Source organism: Schistocerca gregaria, chromosome 4 (assembly GCF_023897955.1).
Source record: "Schistocerca gregaria isolate iqSchGreg1 chromosome 4, iqSchGreg1.2, whole genome shotgun sequence".
NCBI lineage: Eukaryota > Metazoa > Arthropoda > Insecta > Orthoptera > Acrididae > Schistocerca > Schistocerca gregaria.
This window is the reverse complement of record NC_064923.1, coordinates 758,570,345-758,591,470: the sequence shown is the minus strand read 5'-3', so window position 1 is coordinate 758,591,470 and position 21,126 is coordinate 758,570,345. Positions and strand designations below refer to the sequence as shown.

The window sequence follows — 21,126 nt, the reverse complement described above, 5'->3', positions numbered from 1 at the left end:
ATCCAGTATAATGTACTTATGACAGATAGTGCTGATTCCATTCCCACATATGGGAAAAGCCAGCAACAAAATGGTACTGCAGTTTCAACACCTCCCTTCACCAATACTTAGGAGCAGATAGCTAGATCCTGGCTGGTCATTTCTATTATTCAAGTTAAATATTCTACCACTGTATGTTCAAAATGTCCTGGATAGATCTGGAAGTTATGTTTCTTAACTGTTTTCCCAATAACACTGTCTGATCATATAAATATGGCTTTGGTTAATAGATTTCAACTTTCACAATTGACATTCACTTCCATGTAAACACACACTGCATCTGTGTTTCAAGAGGGTTTGCATGTTGCCACTTGCCTTTTGAAATGGCAGTTAATGGGAGAAAGTGATTCTTATGGAGTGAAGGAAAAGAGGAAGTAATGGATCGATTAGAAAGTTATTCATTTCCTTTATTTAACTGCAAATAAGAGACTTTTACCTTTATTAGATCAAAAGAAACTGAGAAACGCTGGTGTACTTCCTTAGTAACATTGTAGATGTAAATGCATAATTAGCAAAACCACACAACGAATGGCTAATGACAAAACTTTTGCTAATCTCCTGTAAGGAAACACAAATGTGTCTCTCCAATCATTACACACCTGCAAAATGTTAAACTGCAATAATTTTCCATCAGTGATCACTTCAAATTTTTCCCCAATGTGCGTGATCTACCTGGATGTAATAAAAGTTTCCATTTGCAGTAATTGGCAAGGATAACATTTGTACACTTGTCTTCCTCCTCCTCCACTGTAAAAGTTCACTGCCATATTTTAGAAAAATGTACTCTCTCTTTATAAAAAACTTTTCAAAGGTATTGGTATCTGATAAACACTGAGGCAACTATCGTAATAAAAAGTCAGAAGTTAATTTCCTGATAGCCTTTCCGTAAATCCACATACACCGATATTTTAGAATGATATCCTTTAACATAATCCCCTCCAAGGTATCTTACAGAGAAGTGTGCACTGACATACTGAGATTTCCATGGAATCGCTTGAGGACTCTTAAACATGAATTTAATATTCACTGGAGATACGTTACACGATTATGTTTAATTGAGAGACTTCAGTAAATCCATTAGATATATTGCATGAAAAGAGTATTAATCTGTTCAACTCCTCAACTCCTACAAACATTGCAATTGATTAAGAATATATCCACATTTGTGTGAAAATGGAATGAGTGTATTACGGTTTACTGACTGCGAAGTTCAGGCTGTGAGAGTTGGATGCAAGTAGGTATTGTAATCTAAAGTCCTTGGTGGAATATAAATACAGAAAGGAGTAACGTTAACAACTCAATTACCCAGTGAGTTACTACCTTCAGTCTTACCGTTGTTTGTAGATGTAAAGGAGAAGTGCTAAAAGCCTAGCAGTCATATGCACCACAAAAAATGTTTATTCAAAGTTTGTAGTAAGACTACATCAATAGAAAGTGATGTATTACACACTTGTCCATGTGTTATGGCTGGTGCCAAAAGTATTAGGCATGGTGTGTGATAAGAAAGCTAACAGCAAAAGAAATGAAAGAGCGAATATGGGGCATTTGTAGCACCTAACATGTGATAATGACAGCAAAAATCAGTTTTGAATAGTTGATTTTTGTCTTCTATAAGTTGTGTCTCGTATAAAAGTGGTAAATGTCTTGCTGGTTTTATATTTCAGTGACATAACTCATCAGAATCAGTTGCTACGGAGACTGTACAAAGGTACTCAGGTTTAAATAGCAAGTACATCATGACAGTTGCAAAATTATTGGTCAAGCAGTATTTCACACAAACAGAAACCTTGCATGTGTGATGGCCATTGTTGCAAATGTAACAACTATGAAGGTCTTATTTTTGTACCAATTTTGCTGTGTCACATATTACAACGTTAACATTTTTGACGTAGTTCCCTATCCATAAAGATGGTACAAAGGTGTACGACAGTAGGGAAGGGAGAGGGAACATCAATTACAAAAACTGCAAAATTAATTTTAAAAAATATTCATACACAAAGTATGCACTCAGCATGCAATATGACAAAACCTATTACAGAGCAACAAAGATTACAGCAATGTGCACAGTAAACGAAGACCTATCTACAGCTACCTCACATTATCACTGTGGACCATTTCTTAAATGTGGCAGAACGGCAGCAGTCTAGGATTGGTAGGCAACTGTTTTCTGGTTTATCTGGCACTATGACCTATGTAAGAGTTATGTGAAAGACAGAAGTGAAACAAAAAACAAACTTTGTTGAAATGAGAATCTTTATGTGAAGTTTACAAATCAGGAAGCGAGTTATTTTTACAATTCTTACAGAAAAACTGTTTCTGGGATTGTGATATAGAGTGTAGCTAGACAGGCCCCTACCTATGGCACAGAAGGGTGCAAAACTGACTGGACAGTGTAACAAGAAAGAAATGCAGTTTCAGAATTAACCAGGATAGGTACAGGAGAGTTGTTTTATCCCCCATGTTCTGTTTCATCGAAGTAGAACCATAAGGAAATGACTGCTACCAAACATATGTCTAAGCTAAGGCAGCTTATGTGGCAACAGTGCATTTGGTTCAGACTGCTGCTGCCAACATAGTTCGCTCATATTCAACCATGGATTTCTTGCCATTCCTGTGGCAATATAGGATCTCCGAATGTGGCACTTGGACACTAAAGCAAATATAATATTTGACCTAACATTTCCTATTTCTGACAAACACATGACAGTGGAGAAAGAAGCTTTGGCCATTCTGCTTGGGGCACAGGATCACCTCAGTACAGTTTGCTGGTTACTAATATTATAGAAGACTAATATCCTCCTCCAGAACACAGACGGCATAGATTATAGATTCAATATCTTCTTTTTTAAGCTAAGAAACTTGATATTAACATATACCATGCTTCCAAAGTTACATTGGAATATCTTTGGTTCTTAAAACTTGCACTGCGCAAGTAGCTGCAAACAATTAAATTTACAGAGTGAGACAGTACTGTCACTATATATTACCCCATATATTAGGTTTTTTTTTATTTGTATTGCTTAGCAGTCATTATTCACTCTGAGGTTAGATGACATTGCATGCTTCTTTTGCTACACTCACTAAAACCTTTATTCTTCAGCTGTAATTATTATACCAGGCATCAATTGCTATCAATATCTTCACACTGCAATAGGAGATGTAAAATAAAGCAAGGAAACAGTATTTCTGCTCGTTGTGCCACAAATTAATCATTCTCTTGAATGAAATATTCAGAAATTTAGATATTTATGTAGTTATCTTTCAATAGCTCCACCTACAGTAAGATAAAATGTAAGTTTAATTAATATACTCAACGACAAAATGCCAAGAGGTACCATTTACGCAAACTCAGAAGAAGAGTAAATGAACCAAAACATGCATAACACAACTTACTTTTTGATCCTAATTTCAAGAGCCACACCAGAACTGCTTTCTTTTGGAACATGTTCAAGTCTTATAACAGTAGAAAGAAACTTCACTTTCACACGGCTCAGTACTGTGAGAGATAAAGGAAAATTTATGTTACAAGGTGAGATACAGATATGCATAATAAATTTAGAGAAAGAATATACCAACAGAATTCATTTATATAAATCTATAAACTTACATAAAAAATTAGCCCCTAAACTGTTTCAGTTCAGAAAATATTTGAATTCCCCAGTATTCTAGTCTGTGAGTATAAACTGTGTGGAAGATATGGAATTCGGATAACTGTCAAATTTTGTCAGTAAACCATGTAGAACAACATTGGTCAGGAAGTTACATATAGTGCAACTTCTTGATGCATTCTCCCTTTTCTTTGTGGCTAGAACATATGTTGGAAAATTTCTTTTAATAAGACAGAAAGAACCAAAAGGACCATCATTTTTTGACTCATGGCCTCATTTTCAAGATCTATCTTGCACACCTGGTTGCTACTTTAGAACCAAATTTGTATGTGTGTGTATGTCTTTTGTGTGTACGAGGGCTATTATAAGAGTCATGGTAACAAATTAAAAAATTCTGAATTATGCTAATGGAAGTTTATTGATAAGTAAACATTACATGTAGGGATACCGGATGAACACACACACCACCATAAAGATATACCACTAGAAAAAAGATGTAAAAAAGGTTGACATTGCAAACATGGTTTACTGTCAACTGCAACAGTACACAATAATACATCACAAAATATGCCCATTCCATGGCATCAGCGGTCTCCCCGGATTTGGAAAGAGACCACAGTGAGCGCTGAGCAGCAATTCCAGATGGATGTTACCCGACTTGATTAGCACTCTTGCGAAAAGATTGCAGTTCACAGTGGAAGGAATGCACAACAATGCCACTAGGAGCTTGTGGAAGCGGCACGAAACACTGCTCTACTGTACCGAATGATTGCTTCGTGGGTAGATGCATTCAGGCATGACAGAGCTGAAACGGCCAACATGCACCGATCCGGACAGCCCATTAGTGTACATACAGATTGCGCTCATACCCAGATCACCCAATGCTTGAAGAATGGTAGGAAATGGATGTTGGAGGAATTACACCACCACACTGATACTGAGATGACAATAATCTACAGGATTTTACGTTATGCTTCATGCACTAAATGACATGGAAAAGTAGACACATTATGAAACTTGTCATGTTTATCTAGCACATTATGAGGAGGGGGGAGACATTATGCTTGTGAGAATCGTCACTATAGATGAATTCTGAGCCAGGGCCTATGAACCAGAAATGAAATGCCAGTCCACAGAATGGCATCATCCAAGTTCACCAGACAGGCATAAATTTCATCGCAATTCCTCTCCTCTCAAACTAATGGTCATCATAGCCTATGATATCAGAGGTTCAATTTTGTGCTATTTTGTCCCACATGGACAAACTTTTAATGTGCTGTACTACTGTCAAACTTTCCTGCAACAACACCTACAACAGGCTATTAGGGAAAAATGTCGTGAATGTCTACATGATGCACTGATTCTTCAGAACAACGTGAGAACCCATAATACGGCAGCGTATGTGTGGAATCTGCCCGTGTGATGGAGATGGGAAAAACTGGAGCATCCACCAAACTTATCTCCTTGCAATTATGACATCATACTAAATCTGAAAGAGCCAATGCACGGAACACAATTTCAAGCAGGTGAAGGCATAGCAACAGCAAAGATGCTCGAGATCTGACGATTTGCTCATGGAGAGGCCACAGTTATTTGTCATCTTTCACAGCCTTGTCAGTGTATGATGTATGATGGATTTGTTGGGAAACTATTTCGAGGGACTCTGAGATGTCACAGATCCTTGTTCCTGTTCTGTACTATTGTGAACTGTTCCAATTGACAGTAAAACACATTTGAAATGACAAAATTTGTTTTGTCTTGCTTCCTAAACTATATCTTTATGGCAGTATATTTGTTCATCCATCTCCCTACATGTACTGTTTATATATGAACTAACTTTCCATTTGGATATTTGAGGAATTTTTAATTCGCCATTTGCATCTCTAAGAATTTTTTAATTCATTACCATTTTTGAGACAGACAACAAGTTGCCATGACTTTTGCAATGACCCTCATATTTTACTCTATCTCATCAATGGATAATTCCGAAACTAGCAAGTGTTGTTTTTCTTTTGTGTGTGCTTACTGACAACTGCTTTTTGGTGAGTGGTCTCCTTTAATCCAACAGTAGCGATGATGTTCAGGTAGGCATGACAAGTTAACAGAGAGTAAAAAAGAATGTGGGAGCATCAGTGCCACGAACTCCACCCCAGAAACAGACAGCATCAGTTTAGAAATTTACCGGGTACTACAGTGAGCTATCCATGGTAAGAATGCCAGTCTGAACCCATGCAGTGTTATGGCCAGATGCTAGTTGTAAGCACTGCTATGTACGACACTGCACAAATGGAAGTGTGTGTGCTATCATATACAGTCCAGGTATATTTGTACCCCGCAACTGGTAACCCCACTGTGGAAATAGAAACTTTGTGAGTACACGATGCAAATTCTAATCATCCACACAAGACTTGAGTGCTAACAATCCACAGGAGATGAGAATATCGATGGCCTGCAAACATCAAATTAGGATTTGGAACAACTGTGAACACGGGTACAAGAGTGAGTGTCAGCTCCAGAATTAGCAGCTACAAGAACAGCAACAACTGCCATACCAGCAGCAAGAATTCCTCCAGAAGCAATAGTGACTGCACCAGGAGAAGATGAATGTCGTAAACACAAAATACTAAGAGCAACAGCAGATACCACAATATGCTACATCAGCTGTTTTAATGATAGAGTGCATGGTTCAACTGTTACATGCTAGCAGTAGTTAAGGCCACACTATGGCATCCAGGAGCAAAGCACCTCCCCTCTGGACCTATTGCCCAACCCTATGGTTCAGCCACACCAAGAACAGTTTCACCAGAGATGACATAATGAAGTGAGTGAGGTGATCATGAAACTGCCAACAAAAGTTCAGTTTGTGCTGTGGTGTTCCGAAGTACTTGCTATATGCCAGAGTTAAATGTGACACTCCAAATTATGTGACAGGAACATGAGTTTACGTCCAGTTTTAATAAATACACTGACGAGCCAAAACATTACAAGCATCTCCTTAATAACATGTTGTTTCATCTTTCAAACTCAATACAGGAATGATTCTGTATCGTCAACATCTGAGAAGTCCTCAGTAAGCTTCCAGAGGTATCTGTCTATGCATAAATTACATAATTGCCATAAATAATGTGCCGGTGGTCTCAGGAAGTAGAGCTGATGCCCTACAATGTCCCAGATGTGTTCCAGTGAGTTCCAATCAATCAACTTTGTTGGCTTTGCGACACAGACAGTTAGCCTGTGCTGAAAGACGCGATCACTGTGAGGGTAGAAATCAAGTATGAAGGGATACACATGGCCCATAATAATGTTCGCATAGTATGCAGCTTCACCAAAGGCAGTGCTGCAGTGCTAACAAATGTTCCTGTCAGATCACTGAAGGTAAGTGCTCTCAGGCACGTCTAGCACTTGGATGGGTGACCGTCCAGGTCTATCACGTGTTGTTGGCAAGTAGCATACACTCAGCCCTTGTGAGGCAAATTGAGGAACTACTTGACAGAGAAGTAGCAGCTTCAGTGAGAAATACTGTGAACAGCTGGGACAGCAATGTGCTGACCACGTGCCCCTCCATATCCACATCCAGTGATGCCTATCAGCTGAGGATGACACAGCAGTCAGTCGGTACAATTGGGCTTTCTGAGGCCTATTTAGACAGAGTTTAGTTTTTGGTCCACAGCTTCATGGTGCCTTCCAGCAGGTCTTATGGAAGCACAGGAGAGAGTACCTCACAGCATAATATTGTCCTACAAGCCTGCATCTGTGGAGCAGTGCAAGTGTCAAGCAGCCATTCACCTGGATGACAGCACATACCAACATGACCATTGATCTGCTACGACAATAAATGTGGTTCACCCAACCAGGCGACATGTTTCCTTTCATCTACAGGCTAAACTTGATGACCCCACACCCAATGCAATCGTAATTGACAATGTTACTGGGTCAACACATAAACACACAGGGTTTATCTGCTGTGAAAACCCAGAGTTGACAGTGTGTACTGAACGGTTCTTCTGAAAAATTGTACCTGCACTGTACTCTGCAGTCAGATCTGCCACAGACCGCATCACTCCTGCTTTAAAGAACTGAAAACAATCCAACCTCCACACACACTGATGAAGAGTGGGCATCAAACACCCTGTCATCTCCTTGATGTTTCACTGTCCTTCAACCACTTTCCATAAATGGTAACATTAGTAGCCAGCAAATAGGTGATCAGCTTTTTTGTTTCTGAGATGCTCATTCTCAGGCAATGGGTCATAGCAATCTGCACTTTGTCAGAGTTCTTCATGTCAGCATACTTCCCCATTTGGACTTGCATTGTCACCAGAAGGATGTCTCATTTATGTTTGCTCCACTCATATAATTTCCTTACTGCATCATGTACCCAAAGCCCCATTAGGCAGCATTCAATCTTGCAGTAGGCAGTGGTCATAACAATATGGCTTTTCAATGAGTGTTATACGTCAGCAATCTTACCACAAGGAAGTAACTCATCTGATGGCCAGAAACGCTCAGACGAATGTTACATTTGCTGCTCATTAATTTTCACAAGAAATCTCTTTCACTACTTGAGTACCCCAAAATGGCGTTAGAGAAGAACAGATAAACATTTTTTTTTGTCACATTTTCAAAAGACTGCTATTGATTACCTTGATTACCTTCCCCTACACAAAATAGCCATTGCCTGACTGCAAGGTGGCCTTACAATGAGCCTTGTCTGACGATAATATCATCTACTATTCAATCACCACCAACTAAAGATTTTGAAAAATTGAAACGTTTCTAACTGAACTGCAATCAGTAACTAATCTGGCTTGCTTTCACATTCCATTTGTTCTCAACTATTACAATACACTGAACAGCTGTGAACCTTCTTTTACACTCAGAAGTAAGACATTAAAGGTATCCTTGCACTTTTGATTAAGGGGTGCCTTTGTCTCATAATTTCTTCTTCCTAGAAGAAAAATGTCTCGTCTTTTCATGAAAGAATAGTAAAAGTAATGAGATTGCATTTTAATTTGTCTGTAAGCTTTACATGATAGTGAACTTACTTGAATCAATTGTCTGAGCGAACAGTTCCAGCCCTTCAAGTGGTTGAGCTTCGTCTGTACTTTTTCCATCAGGAGACGCTTGTTTCAGACATTCTTCAGCTAGCTGCATGCTGCTTGTCATGCTGCTCCACATTGATTCGAACATGGACGTACCTACAAATTAATTAAAAAAGTTCCAAGTAAATATTTTTCATTTCTCTAAAGCTATACCATATACATCTATCACATCACACACCTCAATGATATAAACACCATTCATTTAGCATTGAATGATGTTTATATCATTGCAGGAAAACAAAGATGAGTTTTAAAAAACAAAAACAGAGTATGCTGATACACTGATAAGTCTCTCCTTTCGGAAAAAAAACTCAACTTGTTACATGCCTTTGCCCATCACTATATTCTTATCACTATTTAAATTTTCTAGCAGCAACAAGTTTCACTTTCTTCAATAGAAATGTGTAGTTCTATGTTCACAATCAGGCTGCCAAAAATGTTGAATCGTGAATCTGTTTCTTCACCAAGCAATGTAACATTCAACACAAAAAACTACTTCATGTCCTTTCCACACTTCATATGTACTTACAAGAACAATAACTTCACCTCATCAAAAGAGTAGTGTCACTACAGTTGTTGCAATAGATTCAAAATGTGAAAAATAGATTGCAGTAAAGTAGTACTTTGGAAAAATTTCATATAATTTATTATAATCTAATAGCTTTCACATTGTGTGCTAAGCAGACACCTGAAGTCTTATAAACAACAGCAATAAGGGGTTGTTTTTTTAGCTGCCACATATATTTGCTCTCTGTAATATGGCTCAAGAGTTCTATTCAAAGTCAATACCATTCATGAGAAACAGCTGTGGAGGCAATATGAGCTAGGAGGCTACAGTTTTTGCAGACATTCTCAACAGGGTTTAGATCTGGGCATCTCATTGGCCAGTGGATGTAGTGTGTATTCATCAATCACTAGAGCTCAATGTGGATAGACATAATTGTCCATCAATTACAGTTTGGGACCAAAACTGCACCTCTTTCAGTCGTACAGGCAGTTGCAGTAATTCATTCCAGTACCTTTGGGTGTTAACAGAAATCTCCTTGTCAATAATAAGGATGAGAAGCTCAGTACATCTGCATATCTACCTAACAAATGTGTCCCACCATTAGAACCTAACCACCATGAAACTGTCTCCCTCCATCATTCTTTTTATTTTGTAGCAACCAATTCCCCTTCATATTAATTTGCAACAAAAATCATTATAGCATCAATGGCAGGATTCATACAATGAATGGGCTATCTTTGCATTATTGCGAGTGGGACAGATAATGTTGATGTCTGGCATGTATACCAACTGCTCAACACTGCTAACACAAAATAAGATTTTCACTCTGCAGCGGAGTGTGCGCTGATATGAAACTTCCTGGCAGATTAAAACTGTGTGCCCAACTGAGACTCGAACTCGGGACCTTTGCCTTTCGCGGGCAAGTGGTCTACCATCTGAGCTACCGAAGCACGACTCATGCCTGGTACTACAGCTTTACTTCTGCCAGTACCTCGCCTCCTACCTTCCGAACTTTACAGAAGCTCTCCTGACAACACATTTCCTCAAGATCTGTAACTCCCATGGCAGATGCATGTTAGACAGACAATTGTCATGCCACCAACTGCTTAATTTCACCATGCTGTTAAGAGTAGATACTGACTCTGATGTGGATTGGTTCCTCTCAGTTAACATTGTATTTGTTTAAAACCTACAAATTCTATGTCTCAACAGTCAGAAAAGCTCTGAAATTACATTTGGTTGCTCATTAAAAGATACTATAACTGCACTTTGCACCCAAACTTCATCAAGGTGTCCAGCAATTCTATATTGCAAACAACAGTCCAAATATCCCCATCCCCTCCCCCATGAACCACAGACCTTGCAGAGTCGGGATGGCTTGCATGCCTCAGTGATACTAATAGCCATACCATAGATACAACCACAGTTAGTTAGTTAGTTAGTTAGTTAGTTAGTTAGTTTAGTCAGTCAGTTGCATGTTCCATGGGTTGTTTGCATGATAAATCAATGATGTGGAATGAGTCATTTTACATTCACATCACAAATTAATTTATACATATGGCTACATGTTGAGCATTTGTAAGTGCCTAAAAAAACCAGATTTGACTTAGTGATTCCTATCCACCACATTTTATATATTACAGTAGTAGAAATTCTTCTATGACATAGGAGTTGCCAAGGAGAAACATTTTCAATTTGTTTTCAAATTTTGCTTTGCTACCTGTCAGACATTTTATGTCACTGGCTAAGTTGTCAAAAATTTCAGTTGCAGCACTGTGCACCCCTTTTTGTGCTAAAGACAACCTTAATGTGGAGTAATGAACGCCATTTTTTCCTTCTGGTATTGTAATTCTGTACATCCCTGTTCCTTTTGAACTGCAGTAGATTATTTACAACAGACTTCATGAGGAAATAAATAGACTGTGAAGCAGTAATCAGGCAGTGGAGGGGTACCTGTGGTGAGACCAGACAAATCTTTGGTGAGACCAGACAAATCTTAGACATTTTCAGTTTTGCTCGTTTTTGTTTTGTTTTGTTTTGTTTGGCTTTAGGGCACAAAAACAACTGGAGTCATACGTGCCCAAGTCAAAACTATAGAACACAAAGACACAGAGGAGTTAAAAAATGATGATATGTCAGTCCCAATTGACATAATAGAAGACAACTAAAAACAGGCAAGGGGAAAAAGGGCAAAGAGACACCATACTGAAACTAAGGTCCCAAATTAAAAATTAAATGGCCTTCACCATATTGCTTTGGTGGATAAAAAGTAAGACACGGTCGACAGCCCATGGGTCATTTGCTAAAACGGCAGATAACTCAGATGGCAAACCCAAATAGTAACGCAAAAGCTAAGAGTATGGACATTCCATCAGGAAGTGGCGGACAGTTAAAACTCGAGCACAATGAGTACAAAGTGATGGGGTAATGCCACTTAGCAAACCACGATGGCTAGAACGGCAGTGCCCAATATGCAGCTGAGCTAAAATAATCTCCTTCTGGCAGGAGGGCCGAGAGGAGGCCATCCAAGCATCCAAGCCACTGGGAGAGGCTCAATAAGCAGGAGCTTCTTCCTGTGAAGGAAACACCATTGGCGATGTCAAAGGGACACCACCTCCTGACAAATGGCAACTTAGAGATCACTGGAGGGAATATAGGTACTCACAGGCTGAGGTATGAGGACAGCAGCATCAGCAGCCTCATTTCCTGGCAGACCGACATGACTTAACCCACAGAAACATCACACTGGCTCCACCAAGAGTGAGCAATTGAAGTTTCCTGGACCCGCTGCACTAAGGGATGGGCGATGTATAGTGCACATAAACACTGAAGGGCACTGAGTGAGTATGAGCAGAGGACACAATTGAAAAGGCTGTGTCACAGGATGTACTCTGTGGCCTGATACAAGGTGAAAAGCTCGTCTGTAAATACTGAGGTGTGTGCCAGAAGCTGATATTGACAGACACCAGTGCCAATGATGAAGGCACACCCAACCCCACAGTTAGCCCGAGAGCCATCAGTGTATACAAAGGTACTATTGCGAAGTTCCCTGAGATACTGAAGGTGACAGACTGAGGCTGGAATAGTGTTCTTAGGAAGAGAATGAAGGCCAAGGTTAACATTGGACGCTTCACGAAGCCGAGGTGGTGAAGGATTCACACCCAGCTGGAAACCTGCAGGTAGCGTGAAGTCAAGCCATTGTAGCAGGTGCTGAAAGCGGACTCCAGCAGGTAACAGAGAAGAAGGATGAGCCCCATACTGATGATCAAAGGAATCATCAAAGAAGGAGGTAGAGGATGAGTGGCCACACATGGCAGACAAACAGCATGCATAACTGCTGAAAATAAAGTCATGGCGGTAAGACAGGGGTAGTTCAGCAGCTATCAAACGGAGTGGTGTAAAAGGTGCCCATAGCCAAACAGATGCCATGATGGTGTATAGTACTGAGATGGCGTAAGAGGGATGGGCAAGCAGATGCATATACAAAGCACCCATAATTGTGTTTTGAACGGACAAGGGACCGGTACAAACGGAGGAGGGTGGTTCGATCGGCACTCCAGGAAGTACCATTGAGGACATGTAGGACACTGAGGAACCATGTACAGTGAGATGCCATGTAAGATACATGGGAGGACCAAGAGAGTTTCCTATTGAGCATGAGCCCTAAGAATTTCGTAGTTGCAATAAATGGAAGGGCAACAGGTCCAAGATGTAAAGATGGTGGGAGAAACCACTTGCATAACCAGAAATTCATACAGATGCTTTTGTCAGTGGAAAAGCAAAAGGCACTGTTGATGCTCCAAGGGGTAAAGACGATCAAGACACCACTAAAGATGCTGCTCAGTGAGACAGGTCCATGGAAAACTGCAATAGGTAGCAAAATTGTCAACAAAAAGTGAGCCAGAGATGCCCGGTGGGAGACAAGGCATTATAGGGTTAATGGCTATAGCAAAGAGGACGACACTCAGGATGAAACAAACACACACTGTTTTCCTGGATAAAGGTGTCTGACAAGGCAGAACCCACATGCACCTTGAAAACTCAATCTTGTAAAAATGCCTGAAGGAAACAGGGCATGCAGCCACGGAAGCCTCACGTGTGAAGAGTATGGGGATACCAGTTCTCCAGCAGTTGTCGTAGGCCTCCTCCAAATCGAAAAACATGGCCACAGTCTGGGATTTCCACAGAAAACCATTCATGACACGTGTGGACAAAGTAACGAGATGGTCAACTATAGAACACCATGCTCAAAATGCACACTGTGTATTCATCAGTAAACTGCGAGACTCGAGCCACCGTGCCACCCGGGCACTTCATCACCTTCAAACGTAACTGGTAAGAGAGATGGGGTGGTAACTAGAAGGAAGGTTTTGTCCTTACCGGGCTCATGTATGGGTATGACGGTGGCTTCATGCCAGTGTCCAAGAAATGTGCCCTCTGCCCAGGTGCGGTTGTATGTGTTAAGCAGAAAGTGCTTGTCTGCAAGAGAAAGGTGCTGCAACATCTGAATGTGGATGGTGTCTGGCCCTGGGACAGAGGATTAGAATGAACTGAGATCATGATCGAGCTCCTTCATAGTAAAGGCGGCATTGTAGCACTCACGATTCAAAGTGGAGAAGGGTATCATCCGAGCTGCCTCCTCTCGTTTCTGATGGAGGAAGGCAGGGTGATAGTGGGAATAGCTGGAAACTTCCGCAAAATGGTGGCCCAAGGTGTTGGAGATAGCAATAGGGTCTATGATAACATCATCTGCTACTGTGAGACCAGAAATGGGGGAATGGCTGTTGGTTCCAGAAAGCCATCGGAGATTGGCATATACGACAGAGGAAGGTGTGAAACTGTTTAAAGAACTAGTGAATGAAATCCAGCTAGCTCATTTGCTATCCTGAAGAACGCGACGACACTTTGCACGCACCTGTTTATAATGAATGCAGTTTGCCATTGTAGGATTACAGTTAAAAAACACAAACAGCACGTCACCGTGTGCGAATCGCATCATGGCATGCCTCAATCCACCAAGGGGCTGGGCCACGACGTGGTAAAGAGGAAGTGCGAGGAATGGAACATTCTGCAGCAGTAAGGATAACTTGGAGAGAGAGTCCACATGATCATCACAACTGGGGAAATCTTCTTCTTCGAAGGTCACTAGGGAGGAGTAAAGCTGCCAGTCAGCCTTAGTAAGCTGCCATTTGGGCTTGCATTGAATGGAGTAGGAGTCAGCAAATGGAGAGCACATGGGAAATGGTCATTTGAGTATGTGTCAGAAAGAACAGACCACTCAAGACAATGGGCAAGTTGGACAGTGCAAAAGGATAGGTCCAAATGGGAATAGGTGTGCGAGGATTCAGAAAGGAAAGTGGGTGCTCCAGTGTTAAGGCAGAAGAGGTTGAGTTGGTTAAGGAGGTCAGCGAAGAGGGCACCTCTCTGACAGGTCCTGGGAGAACCCCAAAGGGCATGATGTGCATTTAAGTCACCAAGTAGCAAAAATGTGGGAGGTAGCTTCCCAATAAGCTGAAGGAAGTCAGCCCTGGTGATATCGAATGATGGAGGTACATAAATAGTACAGAGAGAAAAAAATCAGGCGGGAAGGAAAAGACAAACTGCAACAGCTTGAAGACGGGTAGTCAGGGAGGTGCGCGTTGACTAGGAATGTCATCCAATATGAGGGCACAATTTCGTTTCCTGAAGGCAGAGTACAAGGGGATGCTAAAAGCAGCCGTAAATCCTCTTTATGGAACCGAATGCTGTGAACATTCCATTGGAGGACAGTAATGAGGAGGAAGAGACATAGGGTTGTCAACTCAGCGGCCACCTAGTGACACCCGGTGTAGAATCACAGCTACAGTGCACAGAAGCAGGAGGACCCTGCTCTCCATGGGGTCCACAGAAGTATCAGCTGGCTTGTGCAGTCGGTCCGTGGAGTCAAACACTAAAAAACGGTTGGTGGTGCGCACCGGCGAAACAGAAGCTGGCTTGGCTAAGGTACCACGCGGCGACACAATCGAACAGGATCTTTGAGTTGGCGAAGGAGAAGACCATTTGCCTTTGGTGGACTTCTACGAGCCTTTCCAGTGAGAGGAAGGCTCAGGCATTGTTTGGCTGGACGGTTGGAGGAAGACTTCACGGGAGTACTCATTCTGTCCTTTCCTGCCAACTGGTTGTGTAGCTGGTGGCTTCACCCCTCAAGGTGAGAGTTTGACAGTTTGTTGCACAATGGGATGGAGGGATGACAATGCTACCTAGACACTGGGCAATTTCACAACCTCAGAGCTGAATCTGAGGTTGCATGTCTGTGTGGCTATGTCCTCCATGGAGCAAGAAGTAACAAGAACAGAACTATCGGTGCCAAACAGGAGATCACAGGGTTTGCGACTAGCCAGTAACTTGTGCGCTACTGGGTAAGGCACTTTTTCCTTTACCCAAATTTCTTGGACAGCCTGCTCATCAAGATACATAAGGACAATCCTGAGAGGAGGTGGCATGGCCACCATTGCAGTTGATATAGCGGACAATCGCCCTCGTGTGCACAGCACATTGGGTTCAGAATGTATGGTTGGACTGTGATAATTTAATAGCCTGCTTTGATCTTGGAAGGCAGCACCACTCTATCAAAGGTGAGGAAAAGAGTGCGGGTGGGCACTTAGGAGGAATCTACCTTTTTCATTACATGATGGACAGCAATGACACCCTGATCAGAGAGGTAAGAATGGATTTTGGGCTCATTTAGACCGTCAAGCAGCCTGGCGTAAATGACACCACGGGAAGAATTCAAAGTTCCATGTGCTTCGACACGAACAGGGTAACTGTGGAGAAGTGAGGCGGTGGTGGTTAGTGTTTAACGTCCCGTCGACAACGAGGTCTTTAGAGACGGAGCGCAAGCTCGGGTTAGGGAAGGATTGGGAAGGAAATCGGCCGTGCCCTTTCAAAGGAACCATCCCGGCATTTGCCTGAAACGATTTAGGGAAATCACGGAAAACCTAAATCAGGATGGCCGGAGACGGGATTGAACCGTCGTCCTCCCGAATACGAGTCCAGTGTGCTAACCACTGCGCCACCTCACTCGGTGGAGAAGTGAGGCAGCAAGCAGTTGTGCTTGAGAACCAGAGGCAGTCTCCAAAAGCAACGTGTCATTCCATAAACAGGAGCAGGATTTCACAGGGCCAGCAAATGCATCAACACCTTTCTGAATACTAAATGGATTTACTGTGGCGAAGGACTGACCATTTTCAGTACGTGAGACCACAAGGAACCGTGGTTTAGTGGGAAGGGTCTTCGAATCATTAGCCTCATTACATTTACGTTTCGTAGATGTTGGCTGGGAGGATGATTGACTCATTACAAGAAAATTCCCCACAACTGCCAGCATCTCCGATGGCGTGCTCCTTCCAACTGGGGTCCCCCTTCACAAGGGAGGGCACCTGTCTTAGGTAACTGTTCACACCTCAGGTCACACCTCCCGAACATCTGACAGAGAGACCAATCGGCAATTTGGGAAGGTTCCAGCTCAGGTAATCACCCCTCCCCTGGCTTGGCCTGTACCAGGTGGTATGTGCAAACCCTACCTGTCGACCCAGGGCTGGGAATCACATGTTACCCAGTCACCTGTTATGTGTCAAACACATGGGCTGGCCTTCAGGAACGCACAGGGAGGAAGAAGATAAAGAGGAACCTCAAATGCAGAAGCGGAGGAATGAGAGGAGAAGGGAGGAGAAGGGAAAAGAAGAAAGGAAAACGGAGTGAAAAACAAAGGTGAGACTGTTAATACATCAGTGACAGACAATGCAGAACATTCCCAATAACAGTGTAGACATGTTCCCCAAGGGAGGGGGAAAAGAATAGCAAGAGGACAGACATGCAGCATGGAAGAGAAAAAACGTTGTAAAGGCTGGGGCCCTATGGTAGCCAAGCACGAACCCACCAAAGAGCGGAGAGCCCCCAGGTGAGGAGGCATTTTCAGTACTTGCAGGGGGCAACAGTCTGGACAGTTAGCTAATCTGACTATTTACATTAGTCAAGATGATCTTGCTATGATGTTATTGTGAACAACTGAATGCAAGGAAAAATTACACCCATTGTTTTAACCACTGTACAACTTTATATGCTTACAAGCTCTGCAGATAAAGACTAAAAGACTAAAAGAACATATGATGAGATACAAAATTATTGAAGTAATTAGTTGGAAAACAAACCATCATCATGAGACACAAAGTCTGTAGTAAGAAAAGGAAAAGAAAAGGAAAATAGCAAACTGTGAACTGGAGGGAAGGACTAGAAGGACAAAGCTACTGGAAGAATTTTCCATAGAATATAATTTTATCATTATTAATACTTGGTTTAAGAATAATGAAAAATGGTTTAAATGGGAAAGGGATATGGACAAGCTAGTGGGCTTCAGCCTACATAAAGGTAAGATGAGAATTCAGAATCAGATTTTAAACTGTAAAACTTTTTCCACAGACAGATGTAGACTCTTATCATAATTTATTGGTTATGAATCAAAGATTCAAACAGGAAAAATTGCAGAAATATGGAAAAAGTAAGGATATGGGGCCTGGTTTGGTTTTGGTTTTGTTTTGCTTTAGGGCACAAAAAAATAACTGGGGTCACACGTGCCCAAGTCAAAACCATAGAACATGAAGACAGAGAGGAGTTAAAAAACAACTATATGTCAGTCACAATTGACATAATAGAAGACAGCTTAAAATAGGCACATGGAAAACGGCCTAAAAAAAGACACCACACTGAAACTAAAAATTAAATGACCTTTGCCATAATGGTTTGGCAGAAAGAAAGTAAAACACAGTCGACAGCCCACACGAGTTTTGCTAAAATGGCTGATAAATCAGACGGCAACCCAAACAGGAACGCAAAAGGTAAAAATAAATAAATAAATAAAATAAAAAAATATGGAGATTCCATCAAGAAATGGAGGACAGATAAAGCTTGGACACAATGTGTACAAAGTGGTGGGGTAATGCCACTTATCAAATGACGATGGCTAAAAAGGCAGTGCGCAATACGCAGCCGAGTTAAAATAACCTCCTCCCGGCAGGAGGACTGAGAGCCGCTGGGAGAGGCTTAATAAGCTGGAGCTTATTCCCATGAAGGGAGGACCATTGGCAATGCCAAAGGGACATCACCTCCTAGCAGACGGCAACACAGAGATCAAAGGAGGGAACACAGGTACTTGTGGGCTGAGGTACGAGGACTGCAGCCTTGGCAGCAACGGTCAGCAGCCTTGTTTCCTGGCAGACCAACGTGACCAGGAACCCACAGAAACATCACACTGGCTCCACCAAGAGTGAGCAGTCAACAGTTTTGCTGGACCCACTGCACTAAGGGATGGACAGTGTCCAGCACACACAGATTTTGAAGGGGACTGAAAGAGTCTGAGCAAAGGACACAATTGAAAAGGCTCTGCCGTAAATACTGAGCAGTGTGCCAGAAGCCGATATCAAAAGACATAAGTGCCAATGATGACAGCACACCAGACTCCACACTCAGTCCGAGAGCCATCAGTGTATGTAAAGCTACTATCGCAAAGTTCCATGTGACTGTCGTGAAACTGAAGACGATAGACCGAGGCTGGAGTAGTGTCCTTAGGAAGCAAATAAAGGTCAAGGTTGACGTGGGCTGCTTCACAAATCCAAGGTGGTGAAGAGTTGACACTCACCTAGAAAGTTGCAGGCAGTGTGAAGCTAAGCAGCCGTAGCAAGTGATGAAAGCACACTCCACGAGGTAACAGACAAGAAAGACTTTTTTTGTTATGGTTTTTGGGTGCAAAACTGCTACGGTCATCAGCGCCTGGTCTTTGACTTAGGAAAAGGTAAAAAAACGAAACTGGAAATCAGCAGCAATGGGAGCAAAACTAAAAACAGAAGGAAAGCTTAAAAAACCACTGTAGAAGGGGGGTTGATTGTCCCCAAAAAGAGCTTCAAATGACTGAGATGTCCCATACTGTCGATGAAAGAACTCATCAAAGGAGGAGGCAGAGGATGGTTGGCCATGCATGGCAGACAAACGGCATGCATACATGCTGAGGAGAAAGTCACGGCAGTAGGGCAGGGGTAGTTCAGCAGCTTCAACATACAGACTTTCAACCGAGCTAGTGTTAAAGGTGCCCGTGGCCCAATGGATGCCATGATGGTGCATAGTATTGAGACAGCATAAGAGGGATTAGCGTGCAGATGCATAAACATAGTTACGTTTCAACCAGACAAAGGACCAGTACAAATGGAGGAGGGTAGTTCAAACGGCACCCCAGAAAGTACCATTGAGGATATGTAAAACATTGATGAACCACGTATAGCAAGCTTCCAGATAAGACACATGGGAAGACCAAGAGAATTTCCTATTGTGCATGAGCCCTAGGAATTTCGTAGTTTCACCAAATGAAAGGGCAACAGGCCCAAGATGTTAAGACGGTGGGAGAAACCACTTGCATCATCAGAAATTCATACAAACTCTATTGTCAGTGGAAAAGCGAAAGCCATTGTCGATGCTCCAGGAGTAGAGACAATCAAGACACCACTGAAGATGCCGCTCAGTATAACAGGTCCATGGAGAACTGCAATAGGTGGCAAAATCGTTCACAAAAAGGGATCCGGAGACGCCCGGCGGGAGACAGGCCATTATAGGGTTCATGGCGATAGCAAAGAGGACGAGATACAAGACAGAACCTTGTGGCACACTGTTTTCCTGGATAAAGATGTCCATCAAGGCAGAACCCACACACACCTTGAATACACTATCTTTGAAAAATGCCTGAAGGAAACAGGGCTGGTGGCCATGGAAGCCCCACGTGAAAGAGTACAGAGGATACCAGTTCTCCAGCAGGTGTCACAGGCCTTCTCCAAATCAAGAAACACGGCCACAGTCTGGGATTTCCGCAGAAAACCGTTAATGACATGGGTGGACAAAGTAACGAGATGGTCAACAGCACAACGCTGCACTCGAAATCCACACTGTGCATTCGTCAGTAAATTGTGAGACTCTAGCCACTATACCAGCCGGGCATTAATATAACAGAAGGCAAATGGGTGTCTTTGACAGATGAAATAGTTGAATGCAGCAGAGGATCAAATATGCAAAACAAAAAGGCCCAGTAGAAATCCTTGGATAACACACAAGGTACTGAATTTAACTGATGAAAGGAGAAAATAAAAAAAATGCAACAAAAGATGCAGGTAAAAGGGAGTACAGCCATCTAAAAATGAGATGACAGAAAGTGTAAAATGGCTAAGCAGGCAAGGCTACAAGAGGACGCAGGGCTGTAGAACCATAGACAGACACTGCATGTAGGATAATTAAAAAGACATCTAGAGAAAAGAGAAGTAGACGTATGAATATTAAGAGCTCAGATGGCATGCCAATGCTAAGCAAAAAAAAGCTGAAAGGTACAAGGAATATATAGTGGATCTATGTAAGGGAAACAAACCAGAGGACAATATCAGGGAAAAAGAAAAGAATGTAGGTGGAGATCAGATGGGAAGAAGAATCTTACAGAGCAATGAAAAACCTAAGTGAAAGCAAGGCCCCTGAAGAGGATGATATCATCTCAGAATTATTGAGATCCTTGAGAAAGCCAGCCATGACCAAACTATACTATCTGGTGTGCAAGGCACATGATACACGTGCAATACCCTCAGACTCCAACAAGAATGTAATAATTGCTCATCCAATGAAAGCAGGTGCTGACAGATGTTAATATTACCAAATTATCATTTATGTAAATCAATATTGCAAAATATTGACACTGATTATTTAAAGAAGAATAGAAAAACAGAAACAAGTCGACTATGCTCTTCCCATCAGTTTGCATTCTGGAGAAATATAGGAGCATGCTAGGCCATACTATCCCTACGACTTA

General features: G+C 42.0%; 1 protein-coding gene across 3 annotated transcripts in view; it reads right to left on the bottom strand.

Annotated features, from left to right (window-relative positions):
* Positions 1-21,126, bottom strand: part of LOC126266719 (autophagy-related protein 2 homolog A) — a 492,161-nt gene that overhangs the window by 423,437 nt on the left and 47,598 nt on the right. For all 3 annotated transcript variants that reach the window (XM_049971191.1, XM_049971193.1, XM_049971192.1), the window contains 2 exons: positions 8,693-8,845; positions 3,433-3,535 (listed from right to left, as the gene is read on the bottom strand). In XM_049971191.1, the coding sequence (XP_049827148.1) occupies positions 3,433-3,535; positions 8,693-8,845 (256 nt within the window). The remainder of the gene's footprint in view (positions 1-3,432; positions 3,536-8,692; positions 8,846-21,126) is intronic.